Below are 27,509 nucleotides of genomic sequence, written 5' to 3' on the forward strand. Positions count from 1 at the left end.
CAGATGTTGACATGCGCATCCAGCGCATTATCAGAAAGCGTGATAATGCAGACGCAGATATTTCGACGTGTTAATAATGCATCGCGCTGGTGAGGATTAAAACAACCTGGCTATACGACTTAACCCGTTCCCATTCCCAGAGGGCTGCACGTTGCAGAGTGGGTCTCCCCGTTCACCGCTGAATCTCAGAACGCTCAAGCGATTCGCGTTAATTACATTTAGAGAGGCGTAGCGCCGTTGTTTGTTAAAGACATTGTACTCACCGCAGAGAACTGGAGCGGCACGGCCGCACTCTATGATAGCTGGCGCCAAACTGTGCCACATGCCTTTCATACTGATTCCGTTCTAATGACGTACACATACGTCATCGCAATGGGAAAGGTTTAAGGAGCCTGCTATGAGATTCGGACGCACCAACAAATGTGCACGTGGAACGACGCAGATGAGCAAAAAAAAACGGAATTGCAGACGAGCAAAAAAAAACGGAATCGCAGATTCGTCAGGCGAGTTCACACCCACCATGCTGTAACTGATAGCTGCTAATCACTCTGCAACTGAGCAAGGCATCAACAGTGTAAAGGGGAACGCTCCCATGAGGATTACCAGCATAGAGAGATGGAGAGATGAGATCGGCTGATGGCGAGGGGAAAAAATGTGTTGTGGCATGGTGGGACCATGGGGAATGGTGGCAACGCGAGGAGATCCTGAACTAGCAGTTTAACGAACATGGCTGGTGGTCCTGCTGCTGCTGATGATGAAAAACACTTTGCTGAAAGGATTTTGTCGCCAATCTTGCTAAATAATTACACAAATACGAGCATTGCTATCGATATGCTGTGAGGCAAGTTGCGTAGCGATTGGTTTCAGAGTGTTCATCAAAAACGTTTGTGACGTCCTTCCATTGAGAAACGGATGGATTTAAGATCATATTTCCTGTGATACTGAGATACTCCGATTTGTCACAGTATCAGGATACCAAGTATCACGGCAGACATCGATTTTGTTAAACATTGTTACGTGTATTTTTTTTTTATCTCAAATATTTTCCTTCCCGACAAAATATTCACGGAGTAATAAGAGAAGACAAAATTAAACGTCCTGCATAGTTTATTATCCATTAAATGGGTGCTTTAGCAATATGTTTGCAGGTGAATTGACGGCATGATAGTTCCGTGACCTCATCACGTCCGCAGTTTATTTCATTTCCCGATAATTGAATCGCTTCAAGTGCAATGGACAGCACGGGCGTATTACTGGTTGTGAATGTGCACTGTGGCCTTACAGTGCAAATATCCTGCTACAAGCGCCGTGGTGACATCACCGCCAATTAGTGGAGAGGGGCAGTTGTTGTTGTTGTTGAACGTGCATGATTACCACGAGTTGTGGTAGGCTTATTTTGCAGCAACTACAGTTGTAAGGCTTTGGTAATCTTCACTCACAACAGAAGAACAGCAAACGCGTAGACCACGCAAATAAAACAGCGGAATACGAGTTCATGAAAGTGGCGTGAAGCTGACAACGCGACGATTGTCAACAACACGAAATTCAATGCCCGGATCCTCATCGTGAAATATTTTTTGGTTTTTTGATCGCGGAAACCCTAGAGCGGTGACGGATGGCGGCGGTGAACGAAAACGTTGAGAAGGTCGTGCTCATGGCGCGCAAAAATGGGTGCCACAAATTAACCACAATGCCTCGCTGATTTCGTCAACAGGCATGAACCATCATCACGTGGAAGAAGCAGTGGCTTTTGGCTAACGATCGAACAAAATACGGTCACCGCATTGCGCGTTTTCAGATGCGGCTGCTGCGGCCGTCTGGAACGCTCTTCCTTCCAATATTGGGAAGCCACTGGAGCAATGCACTTTCAAATCTAGATTGAATATTAATTTGTTCATCACTACTTTTGCGTTTAGTTTATTGTCTCTCGCGCCTCAAAAAAGCATGGCTGGCTACGTACGGTGAGAAATAAGTTCTACGTACGTGCATACACAACATACATGCATACAAACACAATGCATGTACGTATATACACCACCGTACGTACATACCTCTGCGAGCGGCGCGTTGTCCTTGCGCCACAGGAAGGTGACGGGCGACTCGCTGCTCGAGGCGGCCGAGCACATGAAGGAGACGTTGGAGCCCCGCACAGCTGCACGAGTCTCCGGGTGCACCACCATGTGCGGCTTGGGATAGTCGTCTGCACACGGACACACAAGGCACAGGTCCACCACCACCCACGCAGGTACAGGTCCACCACCACCCACACGGGCACAGGTCCACCACCACCCACACGGGCACAGGTCCACCACCACCCACACGGGCACAGGTCCACCACCAACCACACGGGCACAGGTCCACCACCACCCACACGGGCACAGGTCCACCACCAACCACACGGGCACAGGTCCACCACCAACCACACGGGCACAGGTCCACCACCACCCACACGGGCACAGGTACACCAACACCCACACGGGCACAGGTCCACCACCACCCACACGGGCACAGGTCCACCACCACCCACACGGGCACAGGTCCACCATCACCTACACGGGCAAAGGTCCACCACCAACCACACGGGCACAGGTCCACCACCACCCACACGGGCACAGGTCCACCACCACCCACACGGGCACAGGTCCACCATCACCTACACGGGCACAGGTCCACCACCAACCACACGGGCACAGGTCCACCACCACCCACACGGGCACAGGTCCACCACCAACCACACGGGCACAGGTCCACCATCACCTACACGGGCACAGGTCCACCACCACCCACACGGGCACAGGTCCACCACCACCCACACGGGCACAGGTCCACCACCACCCACACGGGCACAGGTCCACCACCAACCACACGGGCACAGGTCCACCACCACCCACACGGGCACAGGTCCACCATCACCTACACGGGCACAGGTCCACCACCACCCACACGGGCACAGGTCCACCACCACCCACACGGGCACAGGTCCACCACCAACCACACGGGCACAGGTCCACCACCACCCACACGGGCACAGGTCCACCACCACCCACACGGGCACAGGCCCACCATCACCTACACGGGCACAGGTCCACCACCAACCACACGGGCACAGGTCCACCACCACCCACACGGGCATTTTGGGAAAATAAATGTGACCCCTGTACAGAGGGTTCTTAATAACTCCAATAAAACAAAGATAAAGATCCTTCTAAAGCCTGAACAGTTTGCTGGAGCAAGTGCTGTTAGCGAGCACCTACAGTGTATGAAGGCTGGCACGGCACACGAAAAAGGAGGGATGGCCAGTACCACTCCTGACCACCTTTGTTTCCCTAGTGGCAATGTTCACACATCGCAACAGCTACTCATTTGAGGCCGAGTCGATCTAGGGGAGTCTCACGACCGGTTTAGATAACCATCACACTTGCGTTGACAGCGAGCACGAATCGAACTCCGGTGGAGAAGGTTCGTAGTGGTAGCTGCACCAACCGCCTTCGCTAACCGCTCAAGAAGAACACACACACAGGCGCACGTTCGTGAAACTTGCGCCAACAGCATCGCCGGATCGTTAGGGCACACACACACATGGGGGGACGGAGCAGCAACGGTCGCTGCGGGCGCCGTGCGATGGTGAGGGAGGGGGGGGGGGGTGGCCGCCAAGCCCCTCGGAGAAGGGGTCAATCACATCCGTTCTCATTTTCCATGAAAGCGCCAACGCTGGACTCGCGAGATAGGAGGCGATACGTCATGCGTGCTTTTACACGGTGACTTAAAGAATTATGACGGACGACGGGGGCGCTGGCGCGGCGGTCGGCCCGGGCGTTGATGCGTGTCCGTGCCTGCGACCCTGGGTTTGATTCCAGACACAGTAGTCGGTGGCAGCCTCTCCCAAGGTCATTGTGCAAGCTCGGATTCTGAAGGGCAGGGGAGCTGCATCATTTGTCCGGTCATCTCCGCAGCAGCAGCGGATTTTGGCCAGCCATCGAACAAAGAGGGTCACCGCATTGTGCGCTTTCAGGTGCGCTTCTGTGGCCGTCTGGAATGCCATTTCCTCCGATAGTTGGGAGCCGCTGGAGCTATGCACTTTTAAATTATCGAGATTGAAAGCTAATTTATTTATAACTGATTTTTTGTGTTTATTAGTTTGTTGTGCTTCCCCCGCGCACCTCCAATTAGCATGGTTGGCTAACGTACGGCATGAAAGAAGCTCAACATACACACATACATTAGTGGCAGCCCACCATACCATAGGAAATAACAAATAAATTCGACTCATTCGTCAATAACACTGCGACATTAAAATGAAAACAAAAATAGAACAGATGACGCTACTGGAGAGATAGGGTTGATGATAATAATTCTAATAAGAGTTGGAGACTGAACCTCATAGCATGGAGGCCTGATAAAGATGTTTTCCGATTACCAGTTTTTATATTGCTCTTTCCCTCCAACCACAAGCCATTCTATTTTTCAGCAGCGTTCAAAAAGCAGTCTGTATTCCCACACCCTTAGCATGTGTAACGCATGATAACTGCATCTATTTCCGTTTGCAGAACTGCTTTTAAATGTTTGAGGAATTTGTTATTGTTCGTGAAAAAAATATTAATATACACGCACACACACACACACAGCCGTGAAAATGTGTAGAAAATGTTCAATTACCATTATGTTGAAGTTTTATTATAATTATGGTTGCTGCTGCTACGCAACGCAAAGATTCAAAGGTATCACACAAGAAACACAATGTGTTGATGCTTTGGAGTGCAGATTAATTATTTTACAAAACAGCGAGGGAAAAGCCGAGACTGGGCCTCGGTTCTCTTTCATCGGGACATTTGATTTTTTCAGTTTTTTTAGGTTTATTTATTTTGGTATAGCCCTGTGAGCCATTCGGCTCTTGAATTGGGTGCAACCACAACAAACAAAACAAAGCAAAATCACGATGAATTACTTTGCAATATTCCAGCGTCCAATCACAACCTACACATCGGTCGAGTCTGTTGGCAGGTCGCAATGTGGAGGGGGGAAAGTGTGGGTACTGTCACCCCTTGCACAGATTGTCTGGTAAGTGTGGAAGAGTCGGCCAAATGAATACACCGGGGGGGGTGGGGGGGGCTCTCCAGAGCTTCCCCTCGAGTGGAAGCCCCTTCTGCCAGGGTTGGCTGCACCTATTAACCCATTCCCGACTTACGCGTACGATGACGTACGATGACGTCATCGTACGATGGCGTACGATGACGTACACATATGTACGACGACGTAGAATGACACGCGCGTGCGATGACGTACGATGACGTCACCGCACGTATATGTTCTCAAAACGAAACCGGAGGAAAAACTATAATTTAAAAAACTATCGATGCCGAGGCTCCCACAAGGCCATGGCGGTAGGGCGTGTGTGCACAGTGCGGTTCTTTGCGATAAGTACAATGTCTTTAAAAAAAAAACGGCACTACGCCGTTAACGCTGAACCGCTTGTGCGTTCCGTGATTCAGAGGTGAACGGGACGCCCACCCTGCAACTCGGAAGGGGAAAGGGTCAACTTGACAGGGCAAGGTTAAAACCCTCCTCGAATAGCTCAGCAACCTTACTTCCTGCACCCTCTTCCAAAGGGCCACCTCGCAGCTCCGGAGAGCGTGTGTGCGTACGTGCGTATGTACGTACAGTGAGGGAAAAAAAGTATTTGATCCCCTGCTGATTTTGTACGTTTGCCCACTGATAAAGAAATGATCAGTCTATCATTTTAATGGTAGGTTTATTTGAACAGTGAGAGACAGAATAACAACAAAGAAATCCAGAAAAACGCATGCCAAAAATGGTATAAATTGATTTGCATTTTAATGAGGGAAATAAGTATTTGACCCCCTCTCAATCTGAAAGATTTCTGGCTCCCAGGTGTCTTTTATACAGGTAACGAGCTGAGATTAGGAGCACACTCTTAAAGGGAGTGCTCCTAATCTCAGCTTGTTACCTGTATAAAAGACACCTGTCCACAGAAGCAATCAATCAATCAGATTCCAAACTATCACCATGGCCAAGACCAAAGAGCTCTCCAAGGATGTCGGGGACAAGATTGTAGACCTACACAAGGCTGGAATGGGCTACAAGACCATTGCCAAGCAGCTTGGTGAGGAGGTGACAACAGTTCGTGCGATTATTTGCAAATGGAAGAAACACAAAAGAACTGTCAATCTCCCTCGGCCTGGGGCTCCATGCAAGATCTTACCTCGTGGAGTTGCAAGGATCATGAGAACGGTGAGGTATCAGCCAAGAACTACACGGGAGGATCTTGTCAATGATCTTAATGTAATGTAGCGGTAAGCGCGCTGCGCTAGGAACCTGGCGACCCGAGTTCGATTCCCGCTCACGGCCAACACCAGAGACGATTATCTTAATCAGTCCTGGGCCTCCCCTAGGTCGACTCAGCCTCAAATCAATACCTGGTGTAGCGGTGTAGTAAACATCGCCACTGGGGAGACAAAGGCGGTCGGGCGTCGTGCTGGCCACCCACCCCCTCGTGCACCGTTCCGGCCTTCATAAGCGCTCGCTGACAGCACTTGCCCCAACAGTCTGTTTGTTCAGGCTATACCCAGCCGCTACGTACACGCGTGCGTGCCTACTGTGGTGGTACCCCAGCCGCCACGCCCACGTACTACGCACGTGGGCGTGGTGCGTCCGCAGTCGCTCACCACACACGAAGTTCTCCTGCCGGACGGAGAGGACGCTCCTCCCCTTGAGCCACGCCGGGTGGGCGCAGGCGACGGCCACCGACTGCGCGAAGCCGCGCTCCGTCAGCCAGCCCGGCAGCCACTTCAGCTGGCAGTCGCAGAGCAGCTCGCTGGTGTTCAGCTTCCTAAGGCGGCGGCGGCGGCGGCGGCGCCGGCGCAGGAGACGAGAGAATGAGCGAGATTGGTCACGTGGACGGGTGGGCCTCCTCTTTAGACGGGGTTTGTTTTAGCCCGCGTGCTCAAACGGATCAGCGAGTGTGCGAGTCGCTTCGCCCCACTACAAGACCACCTCCACCCCCCCACCCCCTCCCCGGGTTTCACTGAAGGGGTGCCATTGTGGCTAGGAGATGTTAACTACCTCGCGTGGAATGAAGGAGGTTGTGGGTTCGATTCTGACCCTGACGTCTGCTGTATATGTGGAGTTTGCGTGTCTCTCATCATCATCATCACCACGGTGGCTAGGAGATGTTAACTACCTCGCCTGGAATGCAGGAGGTTGCGGGTTCGATCCCGACCCTGACGCATGCTGTATATTTGGAGTTTAGTTTGCGCATTCTCCCCATGGTCACGGTTTTTCCTCCACATTTAGAATCAACGTGCATTTAGAGTATTTGACCGCTTTTAATTTCCACGTGCTAAGCCACTTCGTTGAGCTATCATTTGTGGCCAGGTCGCTTCTAAAAAAGAGTTATATAGCTCAGTGGGCCTTACCTGGTAAATATTTTTTTTTATATAATAGTTGAACAGTTTTATTTAAAACTGCGTTGTTTTTGTAAAAAAAAAGTTAAGAAGGGTACAGCCCCGAAATGTCTTGCTCATGACCCTGCTGGTGGAAGGAACCCCCGCTGTCGGGATCTCTGGAAAGCTCCTCCAATGAGCACCGTTGGCTACATACGGTGCGAAAGAAGTTCAACGTACGTACGTACGTCGGGTAGACATTTTGCCCGTCTCTTCTACGCAGGCCACACATGTCTTGGAAGCGGTGGGAAGTACCGACATCTTACACGACCACCGCCGTGTAGTCAAAGGCAGTGGCCTGGGTGGGGATTTAAGAAAAATCTGCACCGTCGATTCAACTGCCATGCCCGGGCATCGAATTGAACCGACAACCCTTGCACGGCAAATACGGTGTGCTAATCATTACACCGTGGACAGCAAAACCACAACTTGTTTATATTTTTTTGGTGAACCACGAAATAACTTGTTTGGCTCCTTCAAAAGTGGAAAACAGCACCGCGTGGTTTCAGTGAAGAAACTTGCACGAACGGTTTCGGCAGTCGCCTTGACGGGGAGAGACAAACCTGGTCCTTCTCGAGTGTGAGGCCAAGTGAGTTGGCCTCGTCAGCACTGAACCATGTGATACTGCTGCTGCTGCTACTGCTGCAGCTACACAGCGTAGCCCTCTTATGAATGTCGGCTGGGGGAAAATGTGGATCCTTGAGGCTGGCCATGGAAACAAGAGGGGGAAAAGCTACACTGCACTGAATTTCCCCAAGGAATTTTACACTGATTCTGCCATGCATGTACAAGCTGTTTGACCGTATTGCGTATGTGTGTAACTTGTGCACGTGTGTGCGTGCGTCTAGATGTCTATTGTAGGCAGCGGCAATGTAGAGGTTAGTGCTACGCTGCGCTACGAATCCAGCGGTCCCGAGTTCGATTCCCGCTCACGGCCAACACAGGTGACGATTACCTGAACCGGTCTTGGGCCTCCCCTAGATCGACTTAGCCTCAAATGAGTACCTAGTTCGGCGTGTAAGCATCGTCACTATGGAGATAAAGGCGGCCGGGCGTGTTGCTGGCCACCCACCTCCTCGTGTGCCGTTCATGCCTTCACAGGTGCTCGCTAACCTTTGCCTTTGTGTATGAGCTTTGGCTTTTGCAATAATCAATCCAGAGAAGTGAACGAGTACAATTCAAGTTGTTGAAAATAATGTAAGTTCTAATAATTAAAATAATAACTTTATTTTCACAACTATACCATCTTGGTCTAGTCGATGCAACCTTCCTGTCAACCTAGAGCCCAATGGAGCCAGTTCCTATGAGCACTGTTACAGTCCCCGTGATCAATGTTACATTGCAATTATGGCTTTATTTTTTGGTGATTTCGAAAACGTTTTTTTGGTTTGGACATGTTTGTTTTGTTGTAGTACGGAGTTAGACTGATGGCCTTAATCTAAGTTTTCTTGTGTTTGTTGTTGTTGTTTGACTTGCATCCCACTGGGATTTTTTGCACACAGCGTTGGTGTACGGTGCTTTTTTCAGGAATATTTTGCTGTTTTTTTTCATGGATTTTCTGTTTGCACAGTCACATAGTCACTTTAAGATGTTTTTCTTGTTCGTGTTTTTGTTTTTTGTTTGTTGCGGTGGCACCCGATTCAAGAGCCGAATGGCTCACAGGGCTATACCAAATAAAGAAACTGAAAATAAACTGAAACTGAATAAGGATTTTAACGACTAGAACATTCACCTTCTTCAGCAATGATGTTCGACATTATACTTGAAATATCGCCAAACCGTGATGATTTTTCAGGTCACAGGAAGATAAAACCAAATAAGTTTCATCGTTAGATCAGTTACTCTAAGAGCCAGGTGATAGACACACCTTTAACCAGCATAGATAATTATCTATTGATAAGCATTTGCATGTACTTGCAGACAAACACAAACACACACACAATCCTTTCACAAAGATGCACGGCAACTGTGAATGCGAGCACATTAGAACCGCTTGTTGTTTAGTTTGTTGTCCTTCCCCCGCAACCCCTGATAAATCTCAAACTTGCAAAGAGGGCACAGTATCCGTTCATTCTCAAAGCGAGGTAATGATTCAGCGGTATGAGGAGGAACCACAGCCAAAGGGTGGAAAGGCAGCAGCTGGGCAGTACGCAGTCACCTCCGATTAGCACGGTTGGCTACGCACGGTGCGAAAAGAAGTTCGTACGGACGTGCGTGCGTGTGCACAAAGCGGAGCTGATAATGGATCCGTGCAATACACGATCTTCACTTCACACTCGGGTCCATCCAACAGCGTTGCGAGCGCGCAGGGAATGTGCGCTTTGGCCACAGCACGCCGGAGCCGCGGTACGACGCGAGGGCCGACCAGGGTTCACGCGGCTTAGGGCAGTCCAGGGAATGGGAACACACACACACACACACGCGCACTCGATCGCAGAGGATCAATAACGCACGAAGGAGGCCGGTTCACGAACCGGGCCTGAGCGATCGCTGTAACACAAGGATTACCACTTTAGCACAGGACCGTGCTTTTCACCTTTAGCAATCTGCCCGAAACCCAAAAGCGCAATTCTCATTCGACTTTTTTTTGTTATTTGGCAAAATTCGGGTTGTGACCTTGGCGCGCGCGGGCTATGCATTGAAGGCGGCACAGAGTCTCCTACTTTTAATGTAACGTTTCATTATTATCACTGCCCTACTTTTAATGTAACTTTCCACTATTGCCACTGCATTGCTATGTAACTAATATTTGGAAGCCAGATTGCGCATTCATTTTAACTTGTTACATATCTGTATGCTCATCTACACATTCATCAGACTCGCCAACTTGTAGCAACGTCAACAACAGGAGACGGAAATAAAAAAAACCACACGGAATGAAACCACTTTTCCCTTCTGGGGTTTTGGGTCAGGGATGAAGAAAAAAAAAATCCTGTTCAGGCCAAATGCCAATAAAGTCACGACAGAGCTTCTAATACAGCAATCAACAAGTTCACTCCGTCGAGTTTCTCCTTCGAGAAAGCATTATTGCTATGGGTACGTGGAGACGTGCCCGTTGTGTGTGCGCGTGTGTGGGCAAGTGCGCGTGTGTGGGCAAGTGCGCGTGTGGCATGCCGTGTGCGTGTGTGCGCGTGGGGAGCGGTAGTGTCACGGTTTTCCCCGCTGCGCCACGAACCCGGCTTTCCCGAGTTCGATTCCCGCTCGTGGTCAACACCAGTGATAATTATCGGAACCAGTCCAGGGCCGCCCCCCCCCCCCTCCCAAGGTCGACTCAGCCTCAAAATGAGTACCTGGTGCGGTGTGTAAACAGCGCCACTCGGGAGACAACGGCAGCCGGGTGTGGTGCTGGCCACCCACCACCTTGTGTGCCGTGCCGACTTTCATAGTCCTCCTGCACTATGAAGGCACTTGCTCCAAGAGCCTCTTAAGGCTGCATGGGGGATCTTTGTCTTTGTATGGGAATCTGTGCACATACTTCGTACACTGAAATAGTGCTGTGTTTGTAAAACAATTTCAGTGAAAGTGGGAAAACGCCTTTAACTGATCATAAAATCAGGTTAATTGAAATCATATGGAGGTCATTTACAATTATGAATGGAGGTTTTAAAACAAATTACATTTCGAGCACCACTAAACCCGCATAGTTCGAGCAATGTGGCACTGTGGTCACAACGTCAGGATTACACTGTAATAAAAAAAATGTTCCTAGGTAGTAAGTGTTATTTCGTAATTGCTTATGCCTCAAAAGTATAGTAAATGGCTATTATTCCCCACAAACTTTGCTTTTGTGACCAGGACAGTGACATTTTGAAATGTACCTATTTTAAATGAGAAAACGGGCGAATGTGTGTCTTTTCGTTCACATAAAGTCAGAAAAAACAACATATGAATCAAAATTAACATGTATTTAAACTAAAATGCAGTAATACTAAAATGTCTACAAAAGATTTAGACACCAAGGCGCACTACCACAGGCGGGACTGGCCACAGCGGACCGACTCCTCTGTGGGGAGGAACAACGTCAAGTGGGAGCCACTGGTGGACCCCCGGAAGGTGCTGATGCCACCACTGCACATCAAATTGGCCCTCATGAAACAATTTGTCAGAGCTATAGATAAGGAGTCGGCAGCCTTCAAGTACCTTCCAAACTTCTTCCCTAAGCTGTCTGAGGCAAAGGTCCAAGCCGGTGTCTTCGTCGGACCACAGATGAAGAAGATCCTGGAGTGCAATGAATTTCCCAAGAAGCTCACTAGTAAGTAGAAAGAAGCTTGGGACAGCTTTGTCGCAGTGGTTCGTGGTTTCCTGGGCAATCGGAAGGTCGAAAACTACGTGGAGCTGGTCGAGACTGGTGAAGAACTACGACACAATGGGCTGTAGAATGTCCCTCAAAGTCCATATCCTTGATGCTCATCTTGATATTTTCAAGGACAACATGGGAGCGTACTCGGAGGAGCAAGGCGAGCGCTTCCACCAGGATATACTGGACTTTGAACGCCGCTACCAAGGACAGCATAACGAGAACATGATGGGAGACTACATTTGGGTGCTGATTCGTGAAAGTGATTTTCAGTATAATCGTAAATCTCAAAAAACTACTCCGAAATATTTTGCGGTCATTTTATATTACTTTAGCATAAATACAGGTTTGATTCATATGTTGTTTTTTCTCACTTTATGTGAACGAAAAGACACCAATTCGCCCGTTTTGTCATTGAAAATAGGTCAGTTTCAAAATATCATTGTTCTGGTCACAAAAGCAAAGTTTGTGGGGAATAATAGCCGTTTTCTATACTTTTTAGGCATAAGCAATTAGGAAATAACACTTACTACCCAGGAACAAAAATTTTGTTACGTAGTGTTACCCCATCATTCTGAATGGTCGATAAAGCCAGTGCTGCTGTTTTGGAAAGTCAACAGTGGCTGTTCTTTGAATAGAGACTGGGCCCCACATTAGGGAGATGTGGAATGTGTGACACTGACTCAGAGTTGAGCACTGTCACAGCCGCTCCTCTGAAGCACAAAACACTTTGACCTTGCTTTGACCTTAAACGAGATACGACGTCAAACTATATTGCTGAGTATACTTACATCTGATGAAGCAACTTGAGGGTGTTGAAGGCGTTGGCTTGTATTGACACGATTGCATTGCCCATCAGGTCTCTGAAGGAGAATAAAGATATTCCGAGATGTGGAAGAAGAAGAATCATCTGAAACCATTAAAACGAAACCATTTTTATTTTAACAAGTAAAGTCCACTGAGCTATGCAGCTCTTTATTAGAAGTGACCTGGCCACAAAGAAGTGGCTTATCACCTGGGAATGATTAAAATCCACATGACCACGAGGAAAGAGACACACAAGCTCCAAATATAGAGAGGTCAGGGTCTGGATCGAACCCACAACCTCGTGTATACAATGCGAGGGTGTTAACATCTCACCACCACGGTACCCATAGCAGAGGAATACAAAATACATACTAACATTGCAGATGTAAGTGGCTCATTAAAAAAGGTATAAAAATAACCAGCATAATATGCAGCGTCTGTATCAATTTAAATTACGTTATTCGTGAAATGTAGAAACAGCTGCTTTTAATTGTTTTAATATACTTTGAGAAGGAATTATAGGTTAGGAATGTAATAACAGTATCCACATTGTACATACATGCCAGAATTCAGATATTAATATCAATACTAATCAATTTGCATTAATCAGTTTTATTGTTTTGCTTGATACGCATACAGAGAGATGCAGCGAGTATGAGGCAGTCCATTCTGTATTTACACAAATACAGTTCCTTAAGTAACCATGAAACCAAGCATATAATTCAATAACAAATTTATGATACGTAGCAAAACATAATTTTCTAAAAGATAATTATCTCCAGACTAGCATGACATAGCGTTTGGATTAATTGTTAGCGAACTCCTATTTAGGCTTTCACACCACACAATGGCGTGGTTGGGCCCAGCACATATCCGTTGTTGGCAGCATTTGTCTCCAAGTGTTCATGCAAACCCATTCTGCAAAATACTAAGTTCAGCCTCAATTGTCCCAAACAGAGCCCGAGGACAAGCAGTTGCCTTGCATGGTCGGGAATCAAACCCAGGTTTTCAAGAGCTTAGTGTGGAGTCCACTAATGACTACCCAACCATTCCCAATTCGTGCACATATACAAAGACAAAAAGATCCCCCGTATAGCCTTAACAGACTGTTGGGGCAAGTGCTGTTAGCGAGCACCTATGAAGGCCGGCACAGCACACGAGGGGGTGGGTGGCCAGCACCACGCCCGGCCGCTTTTGTCTCTCTAGTGGCGATGTTTACCACACACCAGGATCGGTTCAGATAATTTTCACTGGTGTCGGCCGTGAGCGAGAATCGACGCGCAGCGTAGCGCTAACCCCTACACCACCGCTCCCCACATGCTCACAACACATGGTGTACCAACTTTTTTTCAATTATTTTTCAGAATTACTACTAATGCCTATAATACCGACTGCAGAGCAGGTGTTCTTAGATACACATGCCGATGCAGTGATTTATTTTAACAGGCAGGCCTCGATTAAAGTTCCAGAGAGGGGTGGTTGTGCACCACCCACATGGTACTCACAGCTGTCCCAGTCTCTCCAGTCCGACAAAGGCCTTTTTAGCAATCGACTTTATCTGGTTTCCATGCAGGCTTCTGTTGAGAACAAAAAAAAGTATAATAACAAAGCACATGTATCACAACCCGTAATAATTGCCATTATTTACGATTGTTTCCACTTCAGTCAGAACTTTGTCGAAAATTAGACATCTGTATCTCAGCCTATGAGCCTTGACATCAACTATGTAAAATTGTTCCTCGGCAGTATCCATCATCAATCCGCTGCTGGATGGAGGTCTCCTCCAAGCCTTTTCCATTGCTCACGGACCCGCGGTGCAACCAACAAGAGTGTATAATTTGTGAATTATTATCCACGTCGTTATGTGATTTGTGGTTACTATAAAAACACATGGCTTTGGGACTATAAATGTATTTACAAAAATGGTTTTGAACACCAAACTGCAAAAACAAGTAATTTACAACCGTTTGTCCTTGCATGCGTGTGTTTGTATATGACTATTCATGCAATAAAACACAGCAAGTTGGCATAGTAAGGGGGCACAGATGGTGCATCGGCCAGTCATCTCAGTCAGTCAACCCATGGCATCTGGGTCTGTCCCGTGACCTGCCAGCGGGCGTTCGACACTTCACGTGGCTTGAAAGTGCACATGTCCTGGCACAGGCGCCGTGGTGACGTCATGGCCACTTAGTGGCAAATGGCGGTTGTTGTTGTTGTATGTCTACTGTAATTAATAATAAAGGCTTGTTGTAGCCGGCTAATGGAGGATAGTAGACTGTCTGGGAGCTAAGTTGCGTGCAATATGTTACGAGGCCATCGTATAAACTCTTTCCCGTTTATTTACCTAGGTTCTTTATTTCACCAACGTTTCTATCACGTGAAGGGAAAATTTACTTTGTGCACCGCACCGCGATAGACAACATTCAGGGACTGCACTTAAACCTGCGACTTGTGTACCCCTTGGGAGATCATGTGGTTCAAAACCGGTGATTCAAACAGCGGGCCTGGTTCAATAATGGAACAGTGTCCCAGACAGCATCAGAATCATTGATATGATTTCAAGTTGTAAAAATAAATATATGTAGTTTTAATTCTTCTTTTAAATTGTACATTTGTTATTTACTAATTGTGCGTTTTTAAATAAATGTAATTATTTCTTGGTATAGTGATGAGTCGAGAAACATCTAAGTCTGTGCTATCCAATTGCCTGGGTGACAAGTGAGGCATGGTCCTTGACCATTTTTGGCTCAGCCGACTCAACAACTAAACAAACAAAGAATAAACAAACATTTTTTTTAATTTAAAGCTTTCGTGACTGCAGTAATTCATATTCTTAGCTCTTTCGGTAAAGTCACGTAGAAGGGAAACAATAAAATAATAAAAATATAAAACAATAAAATTCTCACGACGTTTCGACTGCAACACAAGCAATCATCATCAGGTGTGAAAACCACAGCAAGAAAATTTAATGAACAAAAATTAATAAACAAACATATTGAAGAGATCAAGAACAAAGCGAATATGCAGATTCATGCTTCACTTGGGGATATTTACAAACCTGGTGGTAAAGACCAGCTGGTAACCTTACCGACTTATACATATTTCCAATGTTTTGACTACTCATTTAAAATACGCCCAAATGCCAAATTTGCCAAGTATTATCATCGCGTCTAGACAGGGGGCATCTGCGTTCACATTACGAAATGTCCACATGCATATTAATGAGCCCGAGACGGACTAAATTACCATCGAACAACTTTGGAGATGGGCCAAAAAAAGATGGCGAATCAAATAAAATGCGTCACGAACAAATAAAAAAGCCTCCACAATAACGATAACAACGCTATAATTGTGCCCGTGAAAAAAAAAAGACGCGCGTGTTACGCACACCCGGCAATGGGGGCCGCATTCTTCACATTTATTGACAAAGTCGTTTCTTTGTGTGCGGAATGATGTCAGCACGGCGATTCGCATCTCGGACACCCTCTTGAAGTGCTGTCATGCACGGGTTGGCTTCAGTTACCCTTTTCCACAACTCATCCATATTTAATGAGAGGCTGCGACTGAAAGGAAAGCTTTATTTCCCGAAATACTTTCTTCTGCCCCAAAAGCCGGGCCAAGGAGGACTGCAACCTTTCGTGGAATGGGTGATGTTAAGTTGCATTCTGGGATCCCCCTGGTTCATTGGCATTTGAGTGCACAGTGATGAGAAACCTCAACATCCAAGGCTCCAATTGACCTTCATTTAACAATGCCTTCTTCCCTTCGCACTATTTTACGAGTGGTAAGATGGAACTGGAGTTTGTGGTATCGAGTAGGGCGGAGGCGGTTAAATGTGCCTGTGTGTGTCTGTGTGCATAAGAGTCAGTGGAGAGCGGTGGTGTAGCGGTTAGCGCCCTGCGCTATGAACCTGGCGACCCGGGTTCGATTCCCGCTCACGGCTAACACCAGTGACGATTATCTGAACCGGTCCCGGGCCTCCCCTAGGTCGACTCAGCCTAAAATTAGTACCTGGTGCGGTGTGTAAACATCGCCACTGGGGGAGACAAAGGCGGTCGGGCGTGGTGCAGGCCACCCACCCCCTCGTGTTCCGTTCCGGCCTTCATAGGCGCTCGCTAACAGCACTTGCCCCTACAGTCTGCAAAGGCTATATGGGGGATCTTTGATCTTTGTATAAAAGTCAGTCATCTCAGTCAGCCAACCCATGGCACCGGGGTCTGTCCCGCGCCCTCCTGTCAGCGAGCCTTCGACACTCTATGTGGCCTTAAAGTGCACCTGGCCTGGCACAGGCGGCGTGGTGACATCTCCATCACTTAGTGGCGAATGGCGGTTGTTGTTATAACAGTTCCATTCATAATAAAGTTTTTGGGTTAGATCGCGTTATTTATAAATGTGTCGTAACCCTCCACCACCCGACACACCAATAAGCAAAGAAGTGTCACGTTGACACAAGACAAATAGTTCACTACTTTAGCCCACCGGTGTGTTGAAGGGTGAATCCACAATATTTACAGTTTGAGTACGACGTTCCGCTGGTGATTGCATCCAGCATCATCGGGCAATTCGCCAGAATGGTGAAGCCCCCACTTGCTCCCGGTCTTAAATAGAGCAGCAGGGTGACGTCATCATTTAACTCATCTAACCCAAAAAAGGTTTATTATGAATAATATTGGTCGCGAAATTCTACGTGTTAAATAACAGTTCCAGTGTATCTGCATCGAGACTGCAATTTTGCTCAATTTGTAACGACTCTGCCGCCGAGTACTCAAGGAGGATGAAACCCATTCCACGGTTTGCCAATCACTGCGTCCACTGCTGCCGTTCTCAGTTGCGCACATTTTCGCAGCACTCACAGTATACTCAAGGTGAGCGCGGCTCGCATGTGCACGTGTATGACAGTTCCAGTGTACCTGGATCGATTATGCACTTTCACTTGTGCTCCCATCATTTGCCGTGGTTACCTGTGCATTAATATGCGAGTATATTCCCTCAGAGTATTTTAATTGTGACGGTATAATATTATAATCATCTTCACGTGTGTTACCCTTTATTAAACTTCTCATCTGCTACCCACACTCGCCCCATGTCAACTTAATCCTCAAGCTTCTCAGATAATTTCACCGGCTAAAAATCTAAATCGGGATCCACTATTGGACAGGATCACCGCCATCATCATCGTCGTCGTCATCTTCTCGATCTTCCGTGGACTCTCTCCCGCCTCTAACCCGTCCCCTTTCATCTCGCTCTACCCACCCCCCACGTGGCCACAACTTCAGCAAACAAAGCACTCTGTTGACTAACCCCAGTCGAACAATGCTCAAAGTAAGATTGCCCCCTTCTCCTCTTCATTGATGCAAGGTCTTGAACTAATAGTACACACTGCTGACTCACTCTCACTGCATCTATGTGCGTACGTTGAACTTGTTTCGCACCATATGTAGCCGACCATGCTCATCGGAGGTCCTTCGGCTCAAGTCTTTCTATTCTCACCCATCCCTTGGTTGACAATGTCTATTCATCAAACTCCCCCCCTCCCTCCCTCCACCACAACCTTACAGTTCATTGTCAATCGTCATTCTCCTCTCAGTACGTGCCCCCCCCCCCAGCCTCATCCCCCCCCCCCCACATTATTGTGTATGCAATTCCATTTAGATGCATTGTAAATCCAAATTGTATTCATATGATACACGGGTTCCTTTAGTAACGGGTATAGCCACGGGCTTGACTTTGGGTTTTGTTATTAGTTCAAATAAACTTTACACTGCAACCCCATTGCACCTTGGGTTAGGCAGCACGCAAAAATATGTCGAAAGCAGACGGCCTACATGCATCATGCAAAACACATCGTCATTTCCTGAAGAAGTGCATTGTGGTCCTCTTGTCTTGGCCCACCACAGCAACACTGCAGCAGCAGCAGCAGCACGCAGCAGTGTTGCCGTGATGGACAACTGCCGGCCGGTTTCGTGGGACTCATCAATCACCGGTGCTCATTTGTAACAACGCCGTGCTGACGAGTCCTAAAGGAGGATGAAACCCAGTCCACGGTTTTGCCCGTGCCTGGCGACCACTGCCGTTGCTCTCAGTCGGGTCACACGTGCTCACATTCGCGCGACACTCACAGTTTGCTCAAGGCGCTGAGACCCGTGAATGCCCCTTGCATGTCCTCCACCGTCCAGGAAATCTGGTTGCCTCCCAAATCCCTGCGAGCAGTTGCACGGAGCGCACGGTGCCAAGAGTCAATCCCGATGAGCAGTGGCATCGTGTTGAGCCGAGTGAGTCGAACTCCTTGGATAATCACTTAACCACGTTAGCACACAGACGAGGTCACATTCCTTCAAGTGTCCCCCGCTCAGGGAATTATTCAGTCTTGCTCAAGAAATATTTGCACCACCCTCACCACCCCCCCCCCCCCCACCTTGACTCTGCTGTCGCGTTCGGTCACAAGTGCCCACGTCGCTACCCCGCGCGTCGTCCGCGCCTTTTCGAAGGCGATTTCAAGGTGGACGTGAAGAAAAACGGACCGCGTCGCGCGTGCGGCACGGGTGCCAAAGGGGAAATCACGATTTGGAAAAAGCCGTCGGCCCAAACGGTTATATTTTCCCTTTCAAACTATTTTTGCGCTATTGCTGTATAATATATTTATAGAAAATTCACCGAAACAGAAACTTGTGCTAATGTACTGGAGGCAGAGTGCGCGGAGGCAAAGCATTTTGAAAGCCCATTACTGTACTTAATTTCCCGCAACTATTGTCAATATACGTGCATAATTGTTTACAATAAAATGAGACAGTAATATTAATAGTTATATAATCTATTCCGATAGATTATCTAATTAGTATTGGCCAGTAGTAGCTAGTTCTCCTAAATACAACTGTCAGTGGTCGCAGAACACGCGTGCCAACAAGGGCACTCAATTGATTTTGATGATGTTGCAGTTCTTTACAAAACTGGCTACAACTGGCCAAGACTAATTAGAGAATATATCGGAATTGAAAGAAAAAATACTTTGACCATTCGGATAGCTACCGCCTTTGTGCTACGTGGAAGGGAATCATCAAGTGATACATTATTTAAATGCATGCCTACAAAGGGCAGCGTACTTCAATAGGGATTACCGTTGGTGGGGCTAGTTTAATACACACAATAGACAGGAAGGACAAGTTCAAAGGCCTCGCATAATGCACATGCATAATGTACGTTGACTCAGTAATCCCCCCTCCCCACGTGCCACAAGAGCGCAGAAGCGTGGTCACCACACCTACGCCTCTATATAAGGAACGAAACAGGTGGCCTTCTCCACAAATCTGGCTGTCGCCTGATGAAGCTAGTTGTAATTACTGGCGAATCGTCGTACTCAGTTTGTAAATGTTGTGGCTTGGTTCTCCAACACACCGGTGTGCTGTACTAGTGACGAATTGGCCACGTTCTGTTTAATTGACAACCCTTACTAGTTGGCTGTGTCGGGTGGTGGCGGGTTTTAACGACAGACACATTTATATATTTACGCGATCTAACCCCAAAAAACCTCTATCATACACAAAAATCAGTTCAAAAGAAATTAGTTTTTAATCTAGATTTTAAAAGTGCACAGCTCCAGTAGCTTCCTAATATCGGAAGGAAGAACGTTCCGGACGGCCGCAGAAGCGCATCTGCAAGTGCAGCGCGTCGCTGCGACCGTCTTTGTTACTGCGAGGATCACCGGGGATCACATCTACTGGCATGCCTGAACCGACGGTGGAAAATCCGCATTGACTTCGTCAGGTCGACCTCTCCAAAGGACGACTACTGGTACCACTGGTGCCTTCTCATGAAGTGGTACTCATTACATTGAATGCGGAGGGTCAATGGGTTCAACCCGTGAACGGGCATGGAACTCGCGTCTCTGCAATCTGCCACTGGCAAGTTCCCACACCCGGCTGGTATTTGGACCAGTTTAATGCGTAGGCTTTATTCTGGATACTAAAAAGTCATCGCTGCGCAGACACCAAAAGAACATAACGAGCTAACGTCGGCAATGCCGAGCAGTGAGAGGCCTGTTGAATTCGGAACGTTCTAGCTTCCCATTCCCCGTTCTGTGCCCGTGTCTTGTTCGGGACGATTCGCCCGACGATTCGCCCCACACGCGCTGAAAGCTTCCGCAGGTACTGAATTGAGCGGGTCGCCCTCTCACTTCCCGGAGCAAGCTATCGTCGGCACGTGGCGCAAGACGTCGAAGATCGTGCGATACAGCACAGCGAGACGGCCAGGCAAACACAGTGGAGCGCGATACAGAACAACCACGAATACCGACACAGCAGTATCAGAACCTTCAGATCAACAGTTAAGCATTCCAACCTCAGAGCAATCCAAGCAAGGTACACCGTAGCCCGTGCAAGAAAATAAAATCGTTTAGCGCTTGTGCCCTGTCGTGTTGAACTCGACGGCGAATGGAACCCTGTTTGTGGCCGGCTGGGGTGCCGGTGGGCACTCACAGGATACGGAGGGAAGACAGCCCGCGGAAGGCTCCCTCCACGATGTGGCTGATGGCGTTGTGAGCCAACGAGAGGCTCTGCAAGGCGCCCAGCTCGACGAACGCGGCCTCGTTGAGACGCGTCAGGCCGTTGTGAGAGAGGTCCCTGGAATGTAAATGGAGGCAGCGGCGTCGTCACCACCGTGGCTTTTTGTTTGTAATTCGTTGCACCGTTTTTGTATTTATCTGACGATTGCTTTTCTGTTTTGGTCCATCATTGTTTTGGTTGACCATGGTGTCTTGATTCCTTTCTGAAATTGAATACAGTTGTACTGCGCTGTTTCATGGATGTGTACCTCAGGTATCCTTTGCCAAAGAAGACTTTGAACAAGTTATAATTCAAGTTCATTGACTGATTGTACATGTGGTGATTAAAGGAGCAGCAGAAGCAGAGGAAAATGGAGGAGAGAATCTAGCACCAGACCAGTCTACACACAGAACGCTTCATAAATACGCAGTGATTGACACTAACACAATTTAATGTTGCCAGGAAAGCCACATTTGAGTCGTCATATTCTCTTTCGGAAGTGCTGCCCTCTACCGTTTGGACCAGGGGGTCACTTGAAGGGGACCCCAGAGGTGGCTCTGTGTTATCCACTTCCCTGTGGCCCTTCTCTGACACGAAGGGATGCACCGCTCTGCGAGAGACCCGAGTTGATGACAACGCGACAGCTCGTGACATCGTGCTGAGAGCACAATGGAGATTAAACATGTGTGCGGGAAATGTTAAAAAGATATAGATGCATAATATAATATATATGTCTTTTTAATTTTCAGGATTCTGCTCATGGAATTAGGCAATTTCCTTTTTAAATGTCGCTGTTTGTGGATTTTTTTCGCATGTCCAGGATATAAAAAAAGAAAATGCAACGTTTTTTAAGAACAAATGGCTAAATGTGAGCATGTGTCAGTCGGTGAGAAAATGAATTGCGCCGCTCACTAAATATATATTTTTCGAGTTCCTTAATGGTCGCACGTTCAGCGACACATTTCATTCGTACAGAATCCACTGAGCTGAGACCATCAAAATCGCTACACACGTGAAGACCTGAAGAACTCCTCTCCAGTACGAGCCCTGGATTTACACCCAGAATCCCAGCAGTGCTGCCTCAGTGATGACACAAGCACGAAGCTAAGTCGCCCTAACTCTCAAGATCAGGTGCTGAAAGAAATTATTTATAAATGTATATGGTCTCATATTTGTTTTAATTAGAACATTGATACACAATGTTTATAATTAGAAACGTCAAGCATGGTCAGCCGGGCAAAGCTTAGAGGCAACAAACTGGCCTCTGAGCCTAATGCGAAACAGTCGGAAATTCTATGCCAACTACCCAATGCAGCAGCAGTAAACAAGGCTTCTGCCTTGACCGGTGGAATGGACACTATGCGAATCATTCTTTTGCCACGCTTGCGGGCGTTCAAGACGTTTTCAGAGATGAAAATGACATAGGACGCCGTTGTGATGAATATTTAATAGACACGGACAAAATACTTGGCCCGAAAATGCTTTTCAAGTTTTCCACTTTTTATCCATCCTTGCTCAAGCTACAATTATTATTCAGCACGGTTCATCGTAAGGTTTGTTCACAGCATGGGTTTGTTTAAAATTTACGACAGGAGCCTGGTTTGTTTCCGCGCAAACGTTGCTGTATGATACACGCAACAAAAGGAACGTATTTTTAAAATGCAATCATCGACTTTCGTGCAAAATATTTATGTACGATTAATGCATCATTCTAAAACACGCTTGGACAATGCCTCACGTGGGGACAATTTGCTCCGTGTTTATGGCAATCGGCAGAATGTCACTTTCTGTCGCACTCCTCGCTGTAGCTGTGTTTACACACACCGAGTCAAACCAAAAAAAACCGAGTCTTCCACAGCGAACTGATCTCATTTCCATGTCCGTGAGCAGGTCCCACAAGGATGAAGTATAACGTTTCTCGAGCCATTTAGCAGCAGTCGATGTACACGCGCAGCGCTTATGAGCATGATAGCCATCGCCCCTTTAGAAAGAGGTGTCACAAGCAATAACATGCATTTGCTGTTTGAGTATGGTATGTACAGTGAGGGATAAAAAGTATTTGATCCCCTGCTGATTTGTACTTTTAGCCCACTGACAAAGAAATTATCAGTCTATAATTTTAATGGTAGGTTTATTTGAACAGTGAGAGACAGAATAACAACAAAAATCCAGAAAAACGCATGTTAAAAATGTTATAAATTGATTTGCATTTTAATGAGGGAAATAAGTATTTGACCCCCTCTCAATCGGAAAGATTTCTGGCTCCCAGGTGTCTTTTATACAGGTAACGAGCTGAGATTAGGAGCACACTCTTAAAGGGAGTGCTACTAATCTCAGCTTGTTACCTGTATGAAAGACACCTGTCCACAGAAGCAATCAATCAATCAGATTACAAACTCTCCATCATGGCCAAGACCAAAGAGCTCTCCAAGGATGTCAGGGATAAGATTGTAGACCTACACAAGGCTGGAATGGGCTACAAGACCATTGCCAAGCAGCTTGGTGAGAAGGTGACAACAGTTGGTGCGATTATTCGCAAATGGAAGAAACACAAAAGAACTGTCAATCTCCCTCGGCCTGGGGCTCCATGCAAGATCTTACCTCGTGGAGTTGCAATGATCATGAGAACGGTGAGGAATCAGCCCAGAACTACACGGGAGGATATTGTCAATGATCTCTAGGCAGCTGGGACCATAGTCACCAAGAAAACAATTGGTAACACTACGCCGTGAAGAACTGAAATCCTGCAGCGCCCACAAGGTCCCCCTGCTCAAGAAACCACATATACATGCCCGTCTGAAGTTTGCCAATGAACATCTGAATGATTCAGAGGACAACTGGGTGAAAGTGTTGTGGTCAGATGAGACCAAAATGGAGCTCTTTGGCATCAACTCGCCGTGTTTGGAGGAGGAATGCTGCCTATGACTCCAAGAACACCATCCCCACCGTCAAACATGGAGGTGGAAACATTATGCTTTGGGGGTGTTTTTCTGCTAAGGGGACAGGACAACTTCAGCGCATCAAAGGGACTGTCAAATCTTGGGTGAGAACCTCCTTCCCTCAGCCAGGACATTGAAAATGGGTCGTGGATGGGTATTCCAGCATGACAATGACCCAAAACACACGGCCAAGGCAACAAAGGAGTGGCTCAAGAAGAAGCACATTAAGGTCCTGGAGTGGCCTAGCCAGTCTCCAGACCTTAATCCCATAGAAAATCTGTGGAGGGAGCTGAAGGTTCGAGTTGCTAAACAGCAGCCTCGAAACCTTAATGACTTGGAGAAGATCTGCAAAGAGGAATGGGACAAAATCCCTCCTGAGATGTGTGCAAACCTGGTGGCCAACTACAAGAAACGTCTTACCTCTGTGATTGCCAACAAAGGTTTTGCCACCAAGTACTAAGTCATGTTTTGCAGAGGGGTCAAATACTTATTTCCCTCATTAAAATGCAAATCAATTTATAACATTTTTGACATGCGTTTTTCTGGATTTTTGTTGGTGTTATTCTGTCTCTCACTGTTCAAATAAACCTACCATTAAAATTATAGACTGATCATTTCTTTGTCAGTGGGCAAACGTACAAAATCAGAAGGGGATCAAATACTTTTTTCCCTCACTGTATATGTATATTGAATTTCTTTCAGACCCTACGGTGCCAACCATGCTAATTGGAGGTGTGGGGAAGGAGAGCAAACTAAACACGAAAAACATTTCCAAAGAAATGAGTGTTTATAGTGTCATCGTGAGCACCGTAAGTTATGGCGTGCATAATGTAATGTCGTACGATAGGGGCCTTCCAAAATGGACCACGCATCGTGACGTAGTGAAGGAGTACGGATCTATACCACGGTTATTTCCCCAGCACCAGGGATCTCTTGAGAAGAATTTACCCATGCAGGACAACACGGTGTGACAATGCGAACGGCAGTCTCCAATGATGGAAATCAGCAAATGTTTGAAGTTTTAGTTTTTTGATAGATTTTCTTGGGTCACAACGTTTAAACACAATAACTTCAGGTAACACCGAATCTAGTAATGGTGGATAATGGTTCAGATAACCCTGGGTCAAATATAAAGGTGCTACCCTTTAATCCCGTTAAAACTAAAAGCCATTTTTATTTCGCCAGGCAAGGCCCACTTGCTCACGCCATGGCTGGCCGCGAGGGGCTTCCACTTAGGAGGGTCTTTAGAGAACACCTCTAAGAGGGTATTAGGCCTACTCTTCCACGCTGGCCAGGTATCTCGGCAGAGGCGGGAGTGCGCACACTTTAACCCCACCAAATGCGGCCTGCCGAACCACTAACCGTGGTGTACCCATTCATAATGGCGGGGTGGGCAGAGGTGGGGATTTTAGAAACTTGCCCAACGCTTCAACGTCCTCGCCGGGTTAAACCGAATCAGAATCGGGATATTCATTTACGCTGGAAGAATCCAATGACCTACAAAGCTCTTTTTTTTTTCCGAACCGCGCGGGCGACCCTTGCGGATTGAAATCCCGGTGTTCTCAGCCGTAGCGCCACGGCAGCACCTCCCACATTGTCAAAACGAGAATGATTCCGTGGCATGAGGAGGAACCACAGAAAAGGGGGGCGGGGGGGGGGGAGGAAAGGCAGCAGCTAAGGCAGTCAGCCGGCACCTCCGACTAGCACGGTTGGCTACGTACCGTGCGGAAAAAGTGTAACATCAGCAAAGGAAGTAAAAAGATCCCCCGTATAGCCTTTCACAGACTGTTGGGGCAAGTGCTGTTAGCGAGCACCTATGAAGGCCGACACGGCACACGAGGGGGTGGGTGGCAAACACCACTCCCGGCCGCCTTTGTCTCCCTAGTGGCGATGTTTACACACCGCACCAGGAGCTCATTTTAGGTTGAGTTGACCGAGGCAAGGCCCAGGACCGGTTCAGATAATCGTCACCGCGATGTAGGCCGTGAGCGGGAATTGAACTCGGGTCGCCGTGTTCGTAGCGCAGCGCCAGAACCGTTGCACTGCCGCTCCCCCTCAACATCAACACACACACACACACGTAAAATAACCAACCGCTCGGGCACTGCCCGGTAACCCGTGTCCCCATGGGTGCGCATCAGTGGAGGGTGTCGTTGCTTTGCTCACAGCTCCCAGAGGTTTTCGCAGAACTTCCATGCCTCTGAGTCCATGGCGGTGATGGCGTTGCGGCTCACATGCAGGTGGCGGAGGGACTGCAGCCCGTACAGCCACCCCGTGCTCACCTCCGTGAGTCTGTTGTGCTGTAACTGACTGCGGGAGGCAGGGCACGAGAGCACAGCCGTCAAAACTTTACGCCACCCGTCCGCCCCACTCTCGCTCGTTACGAATTTTTTTTTTTGTTTAATGCTTGCCTCTTGTCGGTGGCGATCAAATTAGCGGCGGACAAGATCCACAGTCTTGTGAAGGGGGACCGCTCTTTCCGTCGTACAACCGCTGTTGACTTTTACAACAAAGCGGGTACTCGTTGTATCAACCACAGAGGAATGATTGGGCTAAGTCAAGCTCTGACTGAGCCCACCATGGGATATGTACTTGCAATGAGAGCCCTAACTACGGTACCAGCTTAAAACCAATAATGTTATAGTATTACAGTAGTATTATTCTCAATTAAAAAGAACAAGGGTAAGGAAATTTCGATTTAAAGCTTTCGTGACTGCAATGATTCATCTTCTTTGGTTCTTTCGGTAAAGTCACGTAGAATGAGAATAGGACATACCAGACAGTCTCGTCCCTTCACCTGATGAAGGCCGCTTGTGTTGTGGCCGAAACGTCGTGAGAATATTATTGTGTTATTTTATTTTATCAATTTATTATTTTATTCTCATTCTACGTGACTTTACCGAAAGAACCAAAGAAGAAGGGTAAGGAAAGTTTATATAAGGAGATGGTTGAAAATATGTTTGATGACAAGATGTGCATATAAAAAAAACATGGTTAATCCAAATATTAATATGAATGAGTTCAATCTATTCCGTGCATAACTTAATCAGTCGGTGGTTCAACAAACCTTGTAGGAAGTCAGTGCAATGTTCTCATGCTGTAATGACATTGGTATCCCAATACACCGTCCATTCCCCGGCACCTCCGATTAGCACGGTTTGGCTTACAAAGGTATTCAATATGCGTGTGGTGAGTGACCACCCTCTGCCATTTAGAATATGTACAGACCACTTTGATGACGATTTCCCTTTGGTTCCGGAAGCCCTCAGCGGACGTCGCACGCAAGCAGCACTCCCAATATGCATCACAAAAAATCCCCGACTCATGTTTGAACGCATCATTCCTCTTGACTAAATGGCGAATTGGTGACGTTGCTGCCAAGAGACTTCTTGCTCACTCCACTGCTGGTGGAAATGCCTCCACTGCAGGGCACTCGAGAAAGCAGCTTTGCAGTGTGCTTGGAATATTC

At 47.5% G+C, this 27,509-nt stretch overlaps 1 protein-coding gene across 1 annotated transcript in view; it reads right to left on the minus strand.

The window, feature by feature from the left end:
• Positions 1–27,509, minus strand: part of LOC116952288 (leucine-rich repeats and immunoglobulin-like domains protein 3) — a 124,103-nt gene that overhangs the window by 33,174 nt on the left and 63,420 nt on the right. Inside the window, exons 7-13 of the mRNA XM_076074166.1 lie at positions 26,207–26,350; positions 21,036–21,179; positions 18,684–18,764; positions 14,070–14,141; positions 12,549–12,620; positions 6,684–6,847; positions 2,052–2,200 (exon numbers count right to left, since the gene is read on the minus strand). Coding sequence (XP_075930281.1) covers positions 2,052–2,200; positions 6,684–6,847; positions 12,549–12,620; positions 14,070–14,141; positions 18,684–18,764; positions 21,036–21,179; positions 26,207–26,350 — 826 coding nt within the window. The remainder of the gene's footprint in view (positions 1–2,051; positions 2,201–6,683; positions 6,848–12,548; positions 12,621–14,069; positions 14,142–18,683; positions 18,765–21,035; positions 21,180–26,206; positions 26,351–27,509) is intronic.

The sequence above is a fragment of the Petromyzon marinus genome, chromosome 46 (genome assembly GCF_048934315.1).
Source record: "Petromyzon marinus isolate PM22_M1 ecotype Great Lakes invasive population chromosome 46, UKy_Petmar_22M1.pri1.0, whole genome shotgun sequence".
Lineage (NCBI taxonomy): Eukaryota > Metazoa > Chordata > Hyperoartia > Petromyzontiformes > Petromyzontidae > Petromyzon > Petromyzon marinus.